Source organism: Mytilus trossulus, chromosome 1 (assembly GCF_036588685.1).
Source record: "Mytilus trossulus isolate FHL-02 chromosome 1, PNRI_Mtr1.1.1.hap1, whole genome shotgun sequence".
Classification (NCBI taxonomy): Eukaryota; Metazoa; Mollusca; class Bivalvia; order Mytilida; family Mytilidae; genus Mytilus; species Mytilus trossulus.
In genome coordinates, this window is record NC_086373.1 from 82,833,252 (window position 1) to 82,849,068 (window position 15,817).

Genomic DNA, 15,817 nt, shown 5'->3' on the forward strand with positions numbered 1-15,817 from the left:
TTTTGTCAGTCAGACAGAGTTTGGGATACACTGATTGTGGGTTCAATTATTTGATGAGGTCTAATTATGTTGCTTAAGATTTGATTTGTTGCTCTTCTTTTTATTCAATATATTTCTATGATTATATGTTTGTATAGTTCATTGGACTTCTATTTATCTTGAAAGTTTCCCGAAATATTTTTTTCTTTCATAATACATGTTTATCACTGCTAATTCTATGAATCTTAATATTTTCTGATTTTTTTCTACATTTGAAGGATGCTAATTAACTTTATCTTAATGCTTGAACACAACATAGATTTGTGTACACCAGTACCATAACTGGTTTTCTAAAACAATAATTTATCTCAATACAATGACAGTCCTTCTAAATTATCAAATGAGGTCATTGTTTGGTATCTTAAAAATTGAATAAAGGGATTGCTAAACAATATTAAACAGGATTCTTTTTATAAATACATGCAAAACAATGAAAATAATTCATGAAAAAACATTGTACATGTAAAAATCAATTAGACCTCAAATAATATTTTTATATATAAAACTACTTTATACTTTGTATCATGAAAGCACTTGTTATAACAGGAGGGAATAAAATCAATATGACTTTAAAACACACACATTAAAATACAAACAGTTTGAAAATCACACATTTGTATTCCTATAATAAGGTTATTTATTTAAATTTGTAACTTACATACTTAAGAATGCACTAATAACTTTTACATAAAAAATATGATAATGCTTATTTTACACTGTATGAATGCATATACATATCATGTAAAAATTAAATATCACCATTGGACATTTTCAAATGATGTTTTAGGTGGGAATTTCTATAGATTCAGACTATTGTACACATGTCAGAACGCAAATGCCTGTAGAAGACACAGTAAATCTGTGACAAGTAGGTCATTTGACATGAAAGTATAACTAACTGTAAATCTGTTACTCATCACTATCACCTCAAAGACCAATGCAATAACAACAAGCATTAAGAAAATAAACAACTGTTTGGTTAAAAATGATGGACATTGGTAATTCTATATAACCTCTGTTCAGAGTTTTCATTTTCAATTCATTTCAATCACCTTGTATTAACAAAACCAGTATTTCACGATGATAATATAAACCACTGGTTCAATAACAACAATAACTTCCTATTATATCACAATAGTCGTACTGTTTTTGTATTCTTATTAAAAATAAAAACACAAATTAAAAAGATTATTAAAAATAATGATAAGCCTATTTCAATTTCCACCGTGGAAAAATATGTTTCAGTATTTCCTTATCATTTCAAAATATATGATTGTTCCTCAAAAGAGTTATGAAATCTGTGAATTAGATCCAAAAATTATCTAACTTGTCAGCCTATGATCACCATTAAACACTTGATTTTGTGTTATCCAATTACCACTTTTACATTGGAGTTTTGAAATTTAGTTGGAAATTCATTAAGTACATGTATGCAAAGATATTAAAAAACATTTTGGTGCAAAATAACAAAAAATAAAAGATGAGTGAAATCATGTATATATAGCATCAAAGTATGATGAAGCAATATTTGATTTTATTTCTAAAGCTCGAAACCTATTCTTTCCATTCCGACAGGAAATGAATTAAAACAGTAAGTACAAAACTTTAAGATAAGAAAGATTCAAAATGATATAAAAACTCTTTCCTATTGTACAATAATAAGTGTAAATTTCGTGATAACAATATTAAAAATAATTTTTAAAATATAAATATATATTTGAACATACTGACATTGTATGACTTATAACTTTGATGAAAGGTTTTTGAATAAATTGGAATTTAGTTTGGTTTAGAAGAAAAAGCTTCAAAAGAGTTCCATTTGCTGATAGCAAAACACCTCATTCATGAAATGTAATGGGTTGTTTAGTACATTTGTAAGTATTAATTCTCTCCTCCAACTATGCTCAATATAAAAGCTCATATCTTACAGTGAACAGTACATTGATAAACATACTTATACAACGACCCTTATATGTTTAAAACTTTCTTTTGACAAAATAAAAAGTCTTAAATGTCTATTGTTTCCAAAATGTGTAGCAAAAATTAAAAAAAAACAAACTTTTATTCTGGCAAAATATGGCATACATTTGCATAAAATAATTTTGAAATATGACAGAAAAAGAATATGTCTGCATCAACTGATAGATATATAAATAGCCAAGTTGTTTTTGACTGAATTCCTACAAGAACATTCCTAATAAACTTTCATTAGTTATTAATGAAACATAATTCAGGTGTTTGGAAAATTTCTCTTAAATAGAAAATTTCCTATAGTGATAAATGTTCAGCTTTGTAAACTAACATAAATAAGTCATATATGGCATTGAAAATGATGATAACATTCTTTTGCACACATTAAGAAAGCTTTTCCTAAGTACATACAGGTTTTCTAATTAAAAAAAAATGCTTATTTTGGTGATTCTTCTACTTCCTCCAAAGCTGATTCTTTTTCTTCTAATGCAGATTCTTCAATTTCTTCCACTTTCTCTTCATCTTTTTTCTCCTCTTCCCCTTTTTCACTAGGTATATCTTGTGATGTATTCATAGAAGATAGAGAAGAATCGGCATCATCTTCTACGTTACTGGTCAGATCCACCATTTCCGAGCTGATTTCATCCACATACTCTGTGGACATATTCTCCATCATGCTGTCATCTTCCCCACTATCCAAGATGACTTCCCCATAACGCACATGAGTCTTCCTGTGTCGATGTAAATTCCAACTTCTCGAAAACCTTTTCCCACATACATTACAGGAAAATCTAAGTATGTGGTTGTACTTGTGGAATTTCAAAGATTGTGCATCTCTGAAATACTTTCCGCAAGTATCACACTGCATTCCTCCTACAAAATCTGGGCTTACCTCCCCTGGGGAAACACGCTGTCGCTTCTTCATCTGCTGATGATTCAGAAGATTAGAAAAACCATGTATACCCACCATATGCATTTCTAACAAATGCTTAGCAACAAACATTTGTTTACAAATCTGACATTCAAACATAGCTTCTAATGTTCCGGGAAATGGATCTGAATCCAGCTGACTGGCATCAGCGCTACCCTCTTCACTAGATTGATATTGCTGGTTTTTAGCTGAGGTGCTAGATGAATTGTTTGGCTCGGACATTTCTGCATCATTTGACTTTTCTGAATCTCTGTGAGGTGCCATCATCTGTAAGGTGGGTGGTGGGGGTGGTTGAGAGGGTCTAACAAACATGTATTGTTGGGAATAGTTAACTGATTGACCTGTCAATTTTGGTTGAATGTGTGACATGTCAACAACTGTCTTTGTTAGTTTTATTTTTCCTTCACTGTCTTTCTTTCTTCCTTCTCTATAATACTCTCTGTAGTCATCTAAAAAGTCAAGGTCATACTGATTACATATAGTCACAAAAAAATGATTTGAAGATATTGCTCTGAATAATAATAAGAATAGAATATTTATTAGACTTGTATAGATTCACATAATATTGATGTGAATTAATTGTCAGATTTTGTTCTTTTACTAATTAGATTTAAAAGCAAACTTAAGTTTTCGTTGTCAAGTTCATCATGATGCTATGTGACTATCTAATTTTTGTAAGTAGTAATGGTAATTTTATTTTAGAAAATGAATGAAAAAACTTCTATATATGTTAGTTCTTTAACAACCACATATCACCTTTAACCCTTTCCTCCATTGAATTTTTTTTTTTGCATACCTGATTCGCATAGGATTTTTTTAATAAAATGCTGAACATACGCTTTTAAGTATTAAGGCATTGCGAAAAACAACTATTTCATCAAATGAATTTAACTCAGATATTCCTATGATATTCCTTTTCATATTGGATACAAATTTTATTAAGTCTACTGCAGACACTTTGTAGTCAAAGTGTTTCAACTGAGGTACTACACAGGCGTCAAAAGGCGTCATTATGGAGGAAAGGGTTAATTAATTTGAGAATAAGGAAAAGGGGAATGCGTAAAAGAGACAACACCTTGACCAAAGAGCAAAAAATAGCCGACGGCTACGGATTGGTTTCAACATAGCGAGAAAACCTCCCACCTTGAGGCAGATTTCAACTGGCTCCTTAACAAAAATGTGGGCTTGTTCAGGGAAAATGGATGTCAAACTAAACTCTGACTGACATATTTAGTGGTTGTTGATGAATATCAATAGCATTAGCAATGCTTAGGTCTGGACTACCCATCTTCTGGACCACAAAATAAGGTACACACTTTATTTCTGTGATCAGTTAAGTGTGGAATAGGGGTCAAAACCATAGTTTCATGTATAATGTAAAAAGTTCTCATCATAGTGAACATGTGAACTAAGTTTCATGTTCATGTGACCACAACTTCATGGTATATTCCATACCCAAACATTTGTAATGCAGGACAAAGACATGCTGACCAGAAAATATAATGTCCCCTACTATACATTTGTAGTTCATGTAGTCTGGATTTGTTCAGAAATATATATCATACCTTGTAGTGCTTCATAAGAGAAATCTTGCACTTCTGTTTTGATATTAACAACATCACTGTCCACTGTCTCTATAGATCCAGAATCTGACAGTGGTCTTCCTGAGGTAGATACACTTGGACTAGTTCTAGGACTTGAACGACTAGAACTCTCAACTTTAGAAGGCTCAACAATGCTGTAACGTCCAATCTCTGAGTCAAAATGTGGTTTTCTGTCTTCAATCTGCAAAAATTGTGAATGAATTGTTTACGTCTACTGACATTTTACCGACCAGTTCGTTTCTGGCATACATGTACATGTATTATATTTTTTAAGTTACTTCCTTGTCTTTCCAAATATCCTTTTACTGATTTTTAATTTGTTGAAAATTACTATCAATACATCAACCATTATTTCAGCTTTTACGTACCGGTAAATACATGTAAAATACGAGTATACATGCAGGAACATGTATGTACTAACTTTTTTTATATAGATTAGACCATTGGTTTTCCCATTTGAATGGTTTTACAATAGTAATTTTGGGGCCATTGATAGCTTGTTGTTCGGTGTGAGCCAAGGCTCCGTGTTGAAGGCCGTACATTGACCTATAATGGTTTACTTTTTTTTTAAATTGTTATTTGGATGGAGAGTTGTCTCATTGGCACTCACACCACATCTTTCTATATCTATGTGATTTTTGAAGAGAGAAAAAAAAACCATGTGACAGTGTATGATGATAATAATCCACTAAAATTCATTACAGGCTATAAGTTTCAGATCCAATGTTTCGCTGTGAAGATGCTCATTATCACAAGCATTTATTATTAACCTAAGGAATAACAGAACAACCTTATATTTTCCCCCTCGCAAAGCACATATCTTTCATGTATTTGTCCAAGAGTAGTACACTACATTGTATAAAGCCCATTATATTTTCTTTTTTTTAAATTTAGGTGCGAGATTTAAGATAAATTCAAAAAGTTCTAAGAAATGAATATACAAATTCTAGTCTTAATCAAATCTCTACAAGTGAATGAAAGCACTAGTTTTACGCTGAGCTCATTTCAACATTTTTTATTTTCACTTCATCAAATTTTCATGCCTATATTATACATCCCCATAATTTTCAAACTGGAAACAAAGGAAAACTAACTCCATGATTATGGCGGTACTTTGACGTACATGTATAATGGTTTACTTTTACAAATTGTGACTTGGATTGAGAGTTGTCTCACTGGCACTAATACCACATCTTTTTATTCAATGTATCTAGACCATGTAGACTATTAAAATTAAACCTACATGTATTCTTATTCTTATCTTCCTTTATCTGCACTGATTCTACTTTTAAAAAAAAACTCCATCAAAATTAGTGTTCTTTACATTGTAACAGCACATTTTCTTACCTCAGAAGCAAAAGACTGTTGTGCATTTAAAAAGGTTAAGCACAACTTCTCTACCTCTTTCACTTGAAGAGTATTGGCAAGAGAGAAAATTTGTTCTGCAGAATCAGAATCAACAGTTATCACTCCATTGTAGAAAAAATCTACGATAGATTTGACTATTCGATCATCATAACTTCTAAGCTGAATTTCTGCTACATTTCTCCTATCTGTATTTCTATGTATACAATGGTAAAAATAAGGGCTAAATGCTGCTAGAATGAGTCGATGGGCATGAATCTGTGAACTTTTGGAGTATAATATAACATCACAGAATTCACCACAGCTATAGAAATGTTTCAGCTGTTGGGAAAGTTTGGATGTCTGTTTATCACACCTATAAACCATTGATAACGGAGCTGAATTCATCTTCTTAAGAACTTCTGTAGTGATTTAACACTGCTACATCATCCGTGGTTCCTGAAAAAATCAAAAAAAAGATTTAATAATCCACATTTCTCTCAACTAGAGAACCACAACATACATTTTAGAATGAACTGTGATGTTCCTCTAGCACCGCAGTATGGTGTTTATATATTCCAACTTATAAGCTACATGTATGCTGGTTTGCCGGAGCCTACATATACATTTGTACATGTATAGTGATGTTTAAGATTTTGATGTTTTAGATTTTAATGAAAGTAATCTATTTACAATGTATTACAGGTAAATTTTTAGTCAGGTATTTAGTTACCACAAATTACTTAAAACCTTTACTAACTTCCATCATACATGTCATAGATCCACAAAAATTGGTCTGCAAGTTTGGCTGTACATAGTACATGTTCCTGTAGAAAACTTATTTGGATCAGAATAGCACATCCTTAATATTACGGCAAAGGTGTAAACCAAACCGTAAATTCATAAATGGAGATGTTGTAAACCAAGTCCAGAAATTTATATAAATGTACATGTAATATCTGGGTACACAGCTACTTTTGCATAGGTATTATTTCTGTACTAAAAAAATGCAGTGCTGGAAATTTACTTTTAATATTTTGTACTATTCCTTTACTTTAAAACTATTGTAATTTAGGTACTTGTATTTTACAGTACTTGATTTGTACTAAATATTTTGGTACAGAAATAATACAATATTCCATGTTTGAAAATCATAATTTTAAGAGATTTGAAATTGAAAAACTTTCATAATGCTGAAAATGTAACGGTAGTAACAAAAAATTTGTAGTATATGTACCTAAATTTCAAGTACAAATTAAGTACTGTAAAACACAGGTACCTAAATATTACAATAATTCTAGAGTAACAAAATAGTACTGAATATTAAAAGTAGATTTCCAGTACTACAAATTTTTAGTACAGAAATAGTACCTATGCAAAAGTAGATGTGTAAACCTATAAATCCTTTAAAAAACCTTATTCTAAATGGTTACCTGTTCAACATTGCAATTAAATCTTTGAATAGTGGTTCTATTTGTAAAAATATTGATTTTGTTATCAGTGTATCAAAAGTTAGTTGTTTCAATTTATAAGTTAAAGTTGCTCAACTCTGAGACTATTACCATGATAACACTAATATAATTATATTATGTCCAAGCTTAACTGTTAAATTTATATATCTTTTTAATGAGAAATACTTAATTTCATGAACATGATATAACAGAGTAGTTTTTCAATTGAAGTTTAATTGATATAGCAACTTTCTTTTCCTTTTTGATATAAAAAAAGCTATTCTATATTTTGACTTTGACATATTCCTAATTTCCATTCTCAATTTTAAATATTACACATACATTGTATGTACTTTAATGGTACAACAATCTGTTGATACCTATAGTTTGGCTTTGCACAAGGTCATGTTTTTCTGTTACTGTTAATGGCATCTTTACACTAAATCCATTGGATATTGGATATGTACTAATTGATATTTTAGTCTTAGATTCTGCACAATCTTCTGTGTACACAATGTATGCGCATTTAACTGTTCAAATTGTATCCATAATGCATTTTGTACTGGTTTGCCTTTAAAGCTATTTTGTCCTTCACTTTGTTTTACAACACGATAAAATTTGCTTCACTTTCAAATATTCTTATTGGGTTGTAACTTCATTGGAAGAATGTATCCAAAGTCGAGATGAAATTTGAAAACATGCATGTACAGGACGTTTCTGAATTCGTTTTTAACAATGCATAACCCGTTGAGTCTGTTATAATATACATGTAAGTGTAAAGATAGGATAGCTTCTGCCTCACTGTCAGTATGAACTTTTGGTAAGAAATGGTCTGATAGTCAAGGTGCATAAACATACATATAGAAAATTTTAAGTCCATCTAAATGTGCATTATATATATTTTAGATGGACTTAAAATTTTGTCATGTTTGTGGGGAAGAAGGGTCTATATTAATATAGCAAATGGCAAGGCTATCCACTTGCCAGACCGTGCAATTTGTCTACATGCTGGTGATAAGTTTTACAAATTACTTTACATGATTGTGCTGTTAGAAGTTGTTTTGTTTTAAGTATATGTATGAATGTTCTTATTTAAAAATCCAGGTACTCCACTATTTAATGCTTTACTCTGGCATATTACTAAATAACTATTTTTCAAATTAATAAGTTCTACATGTTCTATTTTCAAACTCATGTGCATCTAAGGTCACAATAAATCAAGAGAACAAATCCAACTAATATATTATACAAATACCAAATACAATCCGCAATTCGAATAACCCCATTACTGGTTAAGGAGAGATAACTCTCTTAAAAATATACTAACTTCACCAAACGTCTTACCCATACCAAACTGACACTGAATAAAATATTATTTTGTCCATAAAATTATTAAAGATGTGTTAAAATTTAAAAAAAAAAAATCGTTTCTGCAAGCCTTAGGCCAAATAAAAATGTATGTGTGATTCCAGTTACATTTAAGAATAGGGTCGGCAATTTAAAAAAAAAAATTACAATTTTTAAATTTGAATTGTCAAATTTGAAAATCAAAAAAAGATTGTGTGTTTACCGAAATTGATTCAGGTATTTCATATATAGAAGCCCCTACCAGAAGTTCATCATTTCTACATGAGTTTGGTTGTAAAATAAACAGTCATGTCACATTTTTAGTTAATTTTGTGGCATTCTGTTATGAATTGTAGTATTTTAGCCATATTGCAGTCAGAGCTCAGACATAAATAAGTCTGAATCTGCTTTTGACTCATAGAGGTCTAAATTTGTAAGTTTTAGGATTTGTCTTCCTTTAATGTAAGACAAAATACGACTTGAATAAGTCCAATATTGATAAACAAGAAATAATTGGCCAGAATCAAAAAGTTGCAAATATCGACTCCTACAAGTCGATAAGTGATCAAAATTGGTTAACTTCAAGACCCACGCATATTTATAAGGAGGTCATGCATCTAAATCAAATAATGATAACATTGAAAGCCAATGCTTTGTCTTTTAAAGAAAAATATGAATGAGAGTCTAAAAAATCGGAGATAATGTTAATTGACCTTACAATGCTACCACCTGGAATCACACTTAATGAGGTAAAACATCTGTGTTTAGTAAGGATGTCCAATTAGATAATTAAATATAGATAGCTCAAGTCCTTGTGAACTCTCATACAGGTTTTTGCTGACATAGGTGGTGTAGTTTGGCCACAAACAGGGTTTCCGCTGGCGGTCGCCATTTTCACAATTTGCGAAAAAATAATAATTGTGGCGATTAAAATTCGTCATTGGCGAAAGAATTTGGCGAAAGAAATATATATAACGATTTATTTCAGCCATCATATTTATTTACTTTTTTTGGGTTTCTCTGACTTTTCCGATCAGACAATATTCGGAATTCACCTTGAACTCGTTAAGATTTTGACAGAAAATCAATAATCAGCTGATTGCATTCATAGCTATCGACATCAAAGGACGAATTAATAAAGGTGTTGATTGTAAGATGTGACAAAATGATATGATTAAATGGCTTCTGTCACATGTCACAAAAGGGATTTATTGACCACTTTGCGACGCACATGTTTGAAGCAAAATTTTTACGCTTCCTCTCCTTCTTTTAATGATAGTGCAGAAAAGAAAATTGTTGTTATGACGAAACATTTCCAAAAGCAAGAAAGGTCTCTGATTTAAAACTTCATCATTTAACTTTCATGTGGATCATTGATTTGAGTGGGTACTTCAAAGTCGTTTCAGTTACACACTTGTTGCAAAGCATATAGTTTTACTTATGTACGATGGTCTAGAAAAGAAAACTGTCGTTATGAAGAAATCTATTCAAAAGGTTGGCATGAGAGTAACCCTTCAATGTAATGACTACACCTTACTCGAGGGATCAATTCCAAGTGATAAGATGCATCGTTTTGTTGTAAAAACACTTCTTATTTAGGGGGGGCTGGAAAAAAGGAAAATTTTAAATGAAAAATATATTTGTGTTACTTGGCGAAAAAAATAATAAAGTGGCGAAAAATATATTGTTTTGGCGAAAGAGGTGGCGAAAAAAAATAATTGACCCAGGGGAAACCCTGGCCACAAAGTAACATTAAGTTTTTTCACCAACATAAATAGACCTAAACAAGTCTGTCATTTTCTGACTTAAATAAGTCTAAAATTGAAACTACATTTTATAATAAATACATGTTTCGACTTATTTAAGTCAAAAACAAAAATAGACTTGTTTGTGTCTGAGCTCTGACTGTATTGGATATATGTACTTCTGATGGAAATTTAGATGATAGAAATCTATTAATTTAAATCACAATCCTCAAAATTTGATTGCTTAAAAATCTATTTTTCAGAATGGAAAAAAAGTTCTAGGGTCAGTGGTTTATACTATGGATGGTCAGGTAGCTGGAACCAGACATATATCTTTATTTGGCCTTAGTTTAGATATGGTCAGATCATATGTTTTTCAAAGACTTTAAGTCATATGAATTCAAACTATGCATGCTTTCTCAATGGCAATAGTGACCTCACAATGCATTCTTAATATGGGGACGAAGTCCACAATAACAGTAGAAAAATCAATAATAAAAAAAAAAATCGGGAAAATTTCCTGAATTTTTCATTCTACTAATGAACTCAAAATCGTTAACTTTTTTTCAGATCTACTTCTGTTTCTGGTTGTGTTCGCATGAAATTTTGAATAAAATGTATATTTATCAACAAATATAGGAAGGAATTCAACACCCAATCATTTTTATTAATTGTTTGATATGAAAAAAACATTACCTTGATAACAGCGTTTCTTTATTTAAATTGAATATGAAGTCATAACTTGAATAACGCAACAACTAAATCCCTAACAACAGAACCCCCATCGGAAACGTTATGGTATTTCCGTTTCTTTATCAACATGTTTGATTAAAAGGAAAATAATACAGACTTCGTCCCCATTCACAGGTAAATCCGGGTCCGTTCACGTTCGCACCCTACATGTTCGCACCCAATTTTAATTGGTTTTGTGTTGAATAACTCTGTAATAAAGTTTTGGCAAGTGTATTCTTATAAGTATAATTGTTGTCATTGTCTCAAAATAAAGTGAGAAAGCATTTTTTTTGTGTTGAATACAATACAATTTGAGTGCAAAACTAGTATTATTCATATAATATGTGGGGGTGTTTTGATAAGTCAGGAAACTTGACACTTGAAACTATCTTGGTGATAGATGCTATTTAAATTGGCGAATAACAACCAAATGTCGTTGACTGGCCATAAACAAATAAATCCTATCTGTGAAGTCATTGGAAGTGTTTCATTTTGTTTGCAACTTCTAAACTTGCAGTTACTAAATTATTCAATAGCAATTATTATAAAGCTCACCAAATATATTTCAAATATTAATTTCACCTCTAGTTTATTGTAGTTGCATTCAATTTGGGCATTAAAAAAGCAGAGAAATATGGAGAAAATATTTCGTCTCACCCAACAGCTGTTTGTTTCCGGTTAGAGTTGTCCCCCTTCTCTTGTTTGGAAAAGAAAAAATGTCCTTTGATCCCGATATCAAAAATAAATGAAATGAAATGCTATGAAATGGAATGATTGATTGATTGATTGTTGGTTGCTTGAAATGGAATGAAATTTTAAATTGAAATAAAATAAGATAGGATAAAATAAAAAATAAAATAAAATAAAATAAAATGAAAATAATTTAAATTAAATAAAATTAAATAAAATTAAATAAAATTAAATTAAATAAAATACATATTAATAAAAACAAGTGAACATACACTGCACGAATAAATTTGACCTATGATACAATGTAAATACAAGATCAATAAAATAAGGGGTGAGATGATAAACAATATCAGAAAGACAACCATAATAGACAAAATACTGCTAAACAAAATAATGTACACAGGTTGATATCATTAAAACAATTTTATTGCAAGGTATACATTCATGGCCTGAGTACAAAAATATTTTAAACCAAATTAATAATTTTGTTGTTCATAGTAAGAGAACAGAAGTGAAAATCTATAGTCATAATGAACACTTATCGAAGCTGGTTACATTAAAAATAATGAGAGGATATATATAACAATTAAAAGGTAAAACAAAAATGCATTACAAATTGTATCAACGGGCAAAATTAACACGAAAGGACGATTCCAGAGTTCTCGCAGTTACTTAGAGCTAGTTAAAAATTTAAAAAAAAGTCATGCATCAGAGAAAACTTATTATTCTCAGATCAAAACAAACAGAGAGCTTATGAACTGTATCACCTACTGATAATGTGTAGTTTATTTGATAAAAAAACAACATTTAACTGTGTTACAATTAATCTGTTGAGTATGAATCTTGGTGGATATATAAGGACATGTTTGCTGTGCTTTGTATGCTATTGTTGTCTGTTTGACCCCGTTTGACCCCTTTCTTGTTTTGGCCATGTCGTTGTCGGTTTATTTTCGACTTATGAGTTTAAATGTCTCTTCGGTATATTTTGTCTCTTTTTAAAAGTGCTTTGCAAAGGACAATATTTAAAGACAGAAAATATCAACACCTACGGGACTTTACGAAATTTACTGGATTGGAACAGTCGCAACAAAGAATGCAGTAGTGTCATACATGTTTGTCAGCTCTCAAACCTTCCTCTTACTATAAACGTGCAGAAACGAAAGACACAACATCAGAAAAAAACCAATAATAAATAAAAAAAATAACAATTGGATAGAACTTACTTGTTAATTTGATACTTACATAATTGGTCCGCAAAATAAAAAAAATATCCACAATCACCAAAAGAGCTACTTTTCCGTAATAATTCAAAGCACACACAAAAAATGAAAGAAAAAAAGTAGATAAAAAAAAACCAAGCAAAATGACAAAAGACGCAAAAAGACTGCTTTTTAAGACTAAGATATCAATCAACCCCCCTCTAAAAATAATTTGTGCGATGTCAAAATAAAAGTATTGAAAGGACTCCTAAAACAGACTCGAAGAGTTATCAACATACGTTCATATCACATGATTTCGGAAAATAGGTCTCCAATAAACAACGTTTCAGATTCGACCAAGACAAATACGGAATCATTAATTCGTACATGAACCCATCATAGAAACGAACACAGAATATCACAAAGTACGAATGTAGACCTGCAAGATACCATCCAATGACAAAACTGTTTCGTTTCTGTTCCGTAAAGGCAACAGTAGTATATTGCTGTTTAAAAGTCAACAATCGATTGAGAGCAAACATTTCCGGGTAACAAACTAAAACCGAGGAAAACACATCAACCACAAGAGGAAAACAACAAAACTACAGAACACAGAAGTGAAACAAAAAGCAAACTACAATACAAAATTCATAGAAACAAACAACTACCAATTTCTGACTTGATACAGGACATTTTAAGAAAAAAATGGTGGGTTGAACCTTGTTTTTAGTGGCCGTAGTCAGAGTCGGACAATTCACCTTACAAAAAAACATTCGGATATTGGCCTTTGAGATATGAAATATAAACTAATAACTGAAAAAGAACAACAAATATCACAAAGTGTGAATGTCGAACTGTAAGATAACACCCAATGACAGGAATGATCCGATTCTGTTCCATATTTCGGAAGTTGAAACGTGAGAACCTTCAATGGTAGGATCAGACCACAAAAATGCATCAGAAAAATAAACAACTCTATGTCAGGCAAAAAAACAACACACGTTTGTTAATATATCTTATAATATATATCATTGTGCAATTCTAAATTATGAAAATATAAATATAATGAAATCTTATTTAGAAAAAAAACCCATATTATGTATTATCTAAATCGCCTTATAACTAAATGTATGAAGAATACTAGTATATAACACTAGCCATTTGATGGATGAAAACATCAGGTGTGGTCTGATGTGAAAAAAAACCCTTAAAATCACATCATATGAAAACAGATTACAATTCTGAAATATTACCTTGTAGTGAATCAATACTCGTTTCTAATTTGTGAACTTTGTTTTTCAGATAGGTAATATCACTTTTTAATGACTCTTCGAGGGAGTCCATACGTCTACAAAGTGTTTTGTTCATATGTTCAACACTGCTACACATTTTGGATAACATACATCGAATTTCATTTTGTTCAAAACGTTGAGGTTCATTCATCTGAATTTTCTTTCCCTCTGTATTTTTCTTTGTATAACTCGATGAGTTTTGAGGCTGGCCCCTACTGCTAATGTTTCTATCAATGTTATCATTTTTTTCTTGAAAGCAATCTAGTATTCGTACATAAAATTCCTCTTTGTTTTTCTCTGACCAAACTGCATGCGTGGTAAATTTAATCAGCATTTTTAATGTGTTTTCCATTAAAGGTGTTCTTATTTCTTCTAGTTTAATACTGATCAAAGAATCTGGACCAGATTCCAAAAATCGTTCATTGGCCAAACGAACTTCATACTTGCACCATGGGCTCTCTACAAAACTATTTGAGAGGATAAGAACTATTTTTCTACTGTTATCCATATTTTCTACAATATTGTCTACAATAGGTCTTCCAATTTGAAAATCTCTATCATGAATACACAATTTATATCCGTGCTGATTTTCAAGAAACGGTAAAAGATTATTTAACAACCAGTACTTATCTGGTTCGCTATAAATAACAAAACCGTCAAATACAGGTGCTTGACTTGTCTTTTTACGATTTTTCCAAGAACGGCGTGAATTCGAAATATGAATTAAATATCGAATGCGAAATCTGGACTTATATGCAATTATGACAAAAGCACATCCGAATAGAACAGTAATTATAACTGTAAAGACTATAGTTTCTAATTGTTGGGTGCATTTAACATCGGCGACCGACTTGCCAGCCATGTTTCTCGGACCTGTACAGATATATGCCTCAGGATAATTTTTGATCGTCACATTATTTGATGCTAGTTCTTCAAAAAACGAAAGACTATCACAAGTACAGAATATGCTATTGTTTGACATATCTAAAGATTTCAAAGAAAAAACTGAAGACGGGACTTTAATTTTACCGTCTAGAAAAATTCTATTGTTGCTGAAGTTGATTTATTTGAGATACTTAGGATATGTAAAATGACTCCAATTTAAATACTTTATTTCGTTGTTGCTTAGATCTAGAGTTTCTAAATATGGAAGCATGTGAAATATATTATAAGGCATACTTTTCCATCCTACGTTTTGTAATGTCAACTTTGTTAAATTTGACAACGGTTTGAAGAGTATTTTAGATGCCATAGGACTAAACGGCAGATTGGAATATGACAGGTCGAGACTCCTTAACTGATGTAGTCCCTTAAAAATTTCTAGATCTGTGGGAACTATTCTGAATGATAGATTCTGTAACATTAGATGTTCGATAGATGCAGTCAAAATTTTTGACTGTGAACGAGGTTTAATAATTTGGTAATATCTGAAAATACTAGACAGCTCAAGAGTATGCAATTGATAGAAACTT

At 30.9% G+C, this 15,817-nt stretch overlaps 2 protein-coding genes across 4 annotated transcripts; both read right to left on the reverse strand.

Annotated features, from left to right (window-relative positions):
* Window positions 1-278: 278 nt before the first annotated feature.
* LOC134687342 (zinc finger and BTB domain-containing protein 49-like) lies at window positions 279-11,881 on the reverse strand. Of its 3 annotated transcripts, none has more exons than XM_063547581.1 (4): window positions 11,822-11,881; window positions 5,893-6,348; window positions 4,507-4,726; window positions 279-3,390 (listed from the first exon to the last, which is right to left on the reverse strand). In XM_063547581.1, the coding sequence occupies exons 2-4, from the start codon at window positions 6,295-6,297 to the stop codon at window positions 2,447-2,449; spliced, it is 1,569 nt and encodes a 522-aa protein (XP_063403651.1). In that variant the 5' UTR covers window positions 6,298-6,348; window positions 11,822-11,881; the 3' UTR covers window positions 279-2,446. The 3 variants fall into 3 exon arrangements, with proteins under 3 accessions (XP_063403651.1, XP_063403641.1, XP_063403634.1); XM_063547571.1 differs by having other exon boundaries at window positions 11,747-11,857; XM_063547564.1 differs by having other exon boundaries at window positions 11,720-11,850.
* A 2,293-nt stretch (window positions 11,882-14,174) lies between these two features.
* LOC134710520 (toll-like receptor 2) lies at window positions 14,175-15,817 on the reverse strand. Its single transcript, XM_063570894.1, has one exon. The coding sequence runs from the start codon at window positions 15,325-15,327 to the stop codon at window positions 14,287-14,289; it is 1,041 nt and encodes a 346-aa protein (XP_063426964.1). The 5' UTR covers window positions 15,328-15,817; the 3' UTR covers window positions 14,175-14,286.

Excerpts from the sequence above, each read along its gene's own strand:
- LOC134687342 (XM_063547581.1), bottom strand. The coding sequence starts at position 6,297 with ATGAATTCAGCTCCGTTATCAATGGTTTATAGGTGTGATAAACAGACA. Across the intron at positions 4,727-5,892 it reads AACAGTCTTTTGCTTCTGAG|ATTGAAGACAGAAAACCACA; the intron begins GTAAGAAAATGT and ends CAATTTTTGCAG. Across the intron at positions 3,391-4,506 it reads CTCTTATGAAGCACTACAAG|ATGACTACAGAGAGTATTAT; the intron begins GTATGATATATA and ends TTGACTTTTTAG.
- LOC134710520 (XM_063570894.1), bottom strand. The coding sequence starts at position 15,327 with ATGTCAAACAATAGCATATTCTGTACTTGTGATAGTCTTTCGTTTTTT.